At 28.5% G+C, this 3538-nt stretch overlaps 2 protein-coding genes across 2 annotated transcripts in view; one reads left to right on the top strand and one right to left on the bottom strand.

Annotated features, from left to right (window-relative positions):
• The first annotated feature begins 1377 nt into the window (after window positions 1-1377).
• Window positions 1378-3418, top strand: LOC119685313 (probable asparagine--tRNA ligase, mitochondrial). The gene is made up of 4 exons (XM_038099559.1): window positions 1378-1526; window positions 1580-1787; window positions 1850-2076; window positions 2138-3418. Exons 1-4 carry the CDS (start codon window positions 1437-1439, stop codon window positions 2996-2998), a joined length of 1386 nt encoding a protein of 461 aa, XP_037955487.1. The 5' UTR covers window positions 1378-1436; the 3' UTR covers window positions 2999-3418.
• LOC119673952 (nuclear inhibitor of protein phosphatase 1-like) overlaps window positions 3215-3538 on the bottom strand; it is an 896-nt gene continuing 572 nt past the window's right edge. The window contains exon 3 of the mRNA XM_038085070.1: window positions 3215-3330. Coding sequence (XP_037940998.1) covers window positions 3215-3330 — 116 coding nt within the window. The remainder of the gene's footprint in view (window positions 3331-3538) is intronic.

The following is a 3538-nucleotide window of genomic DNA, read 5'->3' as shown; positions in this document are numbered from 1 at the left end:
ACAGGATGCCAAACTTTAAATGACATAAACAAGGATATGATCGTACACGAGTCTTATTATGCAAAATTATAGTTATTTTGTGAACATTTTTTAAAAAAACTAATGATTTATACAGACATAAATTATATAGTAGTATACACATATGAATATAAAATGAAAATATTATGTACTGCATTAAATTATATTATATATAATTACATATAATATTTATTATATTATATTTTGCTTATATTTTTGTTAGTTAGAATTCTTAATGTAAATTTTTTCTAATACATAATCCATAAAGAATCAACTTGGCGAAGTGTGTTTAATAATCTCCCGGCAATGAAGACAGAGATTTTGGAGTGATCATATTAATCTAAAAGATTTTGTGTTCTAATGAAAGATTGTTAGATATGCTAGTGATAGTCTAATTAATACAGAAATCTTGATAGAGCTTACTTTTATACCGGAAAACGTTTTTACCGACCATCTAGAATATTCATCCTTTACGATTAACTAACGCGCAAGTGAACTATTTTTATATTATCGCCTCATTCTTTTAAACACATTTAATAAATTATAAATATTGTAAAAAAAAGGTTTAAAATGTAATATGTACTATAAAATCTTAAAATCTTATGGAGAGAAAAATACCAACATGATTTCAATAAATCAATGCGTTGTATACATGTTGCTTAAAAATCTAGCAACCAAAAATGTTTATTAATATTTTTTGCAACATTTCTTGTGAATGCAACTTTCCAAAGAAAAACAGTGTCAACGAATTTTGTCCAAATTCACATGTTAATATTAGGCGATGAATCAATAAAATATTGTTAACAATACTTTGAATAAGACGAACAAAGTATATATGATCTATTATTTGAAATTCTACAGAATAGACTCGCTAGTCCTTTGTCAAAGTCGTCCATATATCAAGATCTTTAGCAAACAGAGTGTACATATTAGAGATTGTCAGTACTCTTCTTCGTGTTAATTTTACATATTTAATAACTGGAAAACATTGAAAGTTGTCGTATTTGATTGAATATATTGAACGCAGACTCTAAAATCGTATAATAATTAAAGCGATGGATGTTGTATTTTCGACGAAGAATACCTCCTATTGGATGGTTGTTTATAGCTACATATGTAATTATAATTATATATGTAATTTGTAATTTATTTAATATATTTTGTTAAAAACTAAGAACTTTCATAAAATCAAATCTTTTGCTGTTAAACAAAATAATAATTAATTAGTAATACAAATATATATAAAGTAATAGTACAAATAAGTATAATTTAATAATAATTATATAAACCAAATTGCAGTAGCTATTAAACTGTCGTATCCATTGTTACAGTTCTTATTAAACTTTGAGAACTATATCAGCTGTTTCTGTTAAGAGGTTATAAAACATAAACTTGCCGACACGAAATTCTCAATAAAAATGTTATTAATAAAACGCGGCTTTAGTAAATTATTACGCATAAATGAAATATCGAAAACTAGTAAAGTTGGCGAACCTTTATCAGTGAAGGTATGATTTATGTAAATATATTTTAACTGAACTATATTATAAAACATTTCAAGGGATGGGTAAAAAACGTACGACGAATGAAGAATAACATATTCCTGGATATAAACGATGGTTCTTCATCTAGTAAATTCCAAGTTATTGTCGCAAAAAATGAACTGACTAAGGATATACAAAGTGGTTGTAGTATATTTGCTAACGGCACCCTACAAATTGCACCGAACGGTAACTTTGAATTGAATGCGGATGATGTCAATGTAATAGGTGGCATATTTTATTTCTTTAATATTATATATATTCATACAAAATGCTTTAAAATTTATAAGGTCATGGCAATATAACAACTGGTTACCCTTTTGCACCAAAGCAAAAACTTCCTCCAGAATATGCACGCGAATATTTGCATTTACGTTCACGGGTAGATTATGTGGCGGCACAAATGCGTGTGCGGCACAGAGCTCAAAAAGCAATTCATGACTTTATGGACAATGAAGGTTTTGTGCAAATAGACACACCTATAATGTCAACCAATGATTGTGAAGGTGCTGGAGAAGTAAGTTTGTATGCTGTGAAAGACAAATACTATTATTTAACATTTATTAATATTATTTCAGACTTTTACTGTAAGACCCGATTCCTTAGTATTACTAAAAGAAATGTCTAGACCTGATATACCCTTCGAACACAGTTATTTTGACGAAAAAGTTTTTCTTAGTGTTTCCGGGCAACTTCATCTTGAAGCAATGTCCTATGGATTAGGCAATACGTACACATTATCACCAGCATTTCGGGCAGAAAACTGCAAATCACCTCTACACTTGGCAGAATTTTTTATGCTTGAGGCAGAATTAGCATTTATTGATGAATTATCAGCACTGACACAATTTATAGAAAAGATGATAAAAACCATCACCACACAAATTCTGAACAAAAGTGAAGATGACTTGATCAACTGTCAACGCCAAACGCAATATGATACTAATACATTAAAATTACTTCAGAATAATTGGACGACTTTAACTTACGATGAGGCGTTGAAAATTATTATGAATAAAAAAGACCAATTCAAAACAGCTATAACGCCTAATCAAGGATTCTCTAAAGAGCAAGAATTATTTTTAGTTTCCCATTGTAATACACCAGTATTTGTTGTAAATTGGCCAAAAGCAATAAAACCATTTTATATGAAAACTATGAGAAATAATGATGATGTTGTTGAAGCCTTGGATTTGTTAATGCCAACTGTTGGTGAACTTTGTGGTGGCAGTCTACGTGAAAGCGATGCTCAACGTTTAGCGCAAAATCCGGATTTACCAAAAGGTTTAGAGTGGTACGTAGAGTTACGTAAATTTGGTGGTATACCAACTGGTGGCTTCGGTATGGGTTTTGAAAGATATTTACAGCTAATTACTGGTGTCAAGAATATAAGAGATGTTATACCATTTCCAAGATATCCACATAGCTGTAAGTTATAATAAAGATCACTACATAGCAATGCTAAGTAAATTAAAAAATATTGTATTTTTTATTATATTTGAGTCAGTTCTTTTTTATTAAATTTTAAATAATGTTATATGTAACAATTAATTGCAAGTGTATTTTAAAACCTAAGACTTACATTTTTTTATTGACGTAAACACACATTTTTTAATGCTGATTATTTCACTAAAAATTAGTATGCAAAGTAAATATTAAAGTTGGCCTAACATTGGCTTGCGACCTGGCCAGGCTTCCTTTGCGTATTTCTTTTTCTGTGGACCATTAGACGTTGCATCCATTACAATCGAATGATTATCGAAACGATGTGCTAAAGAAAATAAAATAAAAATTGTAAATAAATTTTTTAAATAAAAGTGTTTGCTTATTTGTTTTTTACTTATAACAAACGAATATCACCTAAGAAGATACTTAAATAAATTGTATTTATTAAAAGAAAATAATAAATATGAAAATAATTTGGCTATTGAATGAGAATGACTTTCTTTTATATAAAAAAAATGAGAAATATTTTCAAT

This window comes from Teleopsis dalmanni, chromosome 2 (genome assembly GCF_002237135.1).
Source record: "Teleopsis dalmanni isolate 2A chromosome 2, ASM223713v2, whole genome shotgun sequence".
Lineage (NCBI taxonomy): Eukaryota > Metazoa > Arthropoda > Insecta > Diptera > Diopsidae > Teleopsis > Teleopsis dalmanni.
This window is presented reverse-complemented; position numbering and strand designations above follow the sequence as displayed.

Excerpts from the sequence above, each read along its gene's own strand:
- LOC119685313 (XM_038099559.1), top strand. The coding sequence starts at position 1,437 with ATGTTATTAATAAAACGCGGCTTTAGTAAATTATTACGCATAAATGAA. Across the intron at positions 1,527-1,579 it reads GCGAACCTTTATCAGTGAAG|GGATGGGTAAAAAACGTACG; the intron begins GTATGATTTATG and ends AAACATTTCAAG. Across the intron at positions 2,077-2,137 it reads ATTGTGAAGGTGCTGGAGAA|ACTTTTACTGTAAGACCCGA; the intron begins GTAAGTTTGTAT and ends ATATTATTTCAG.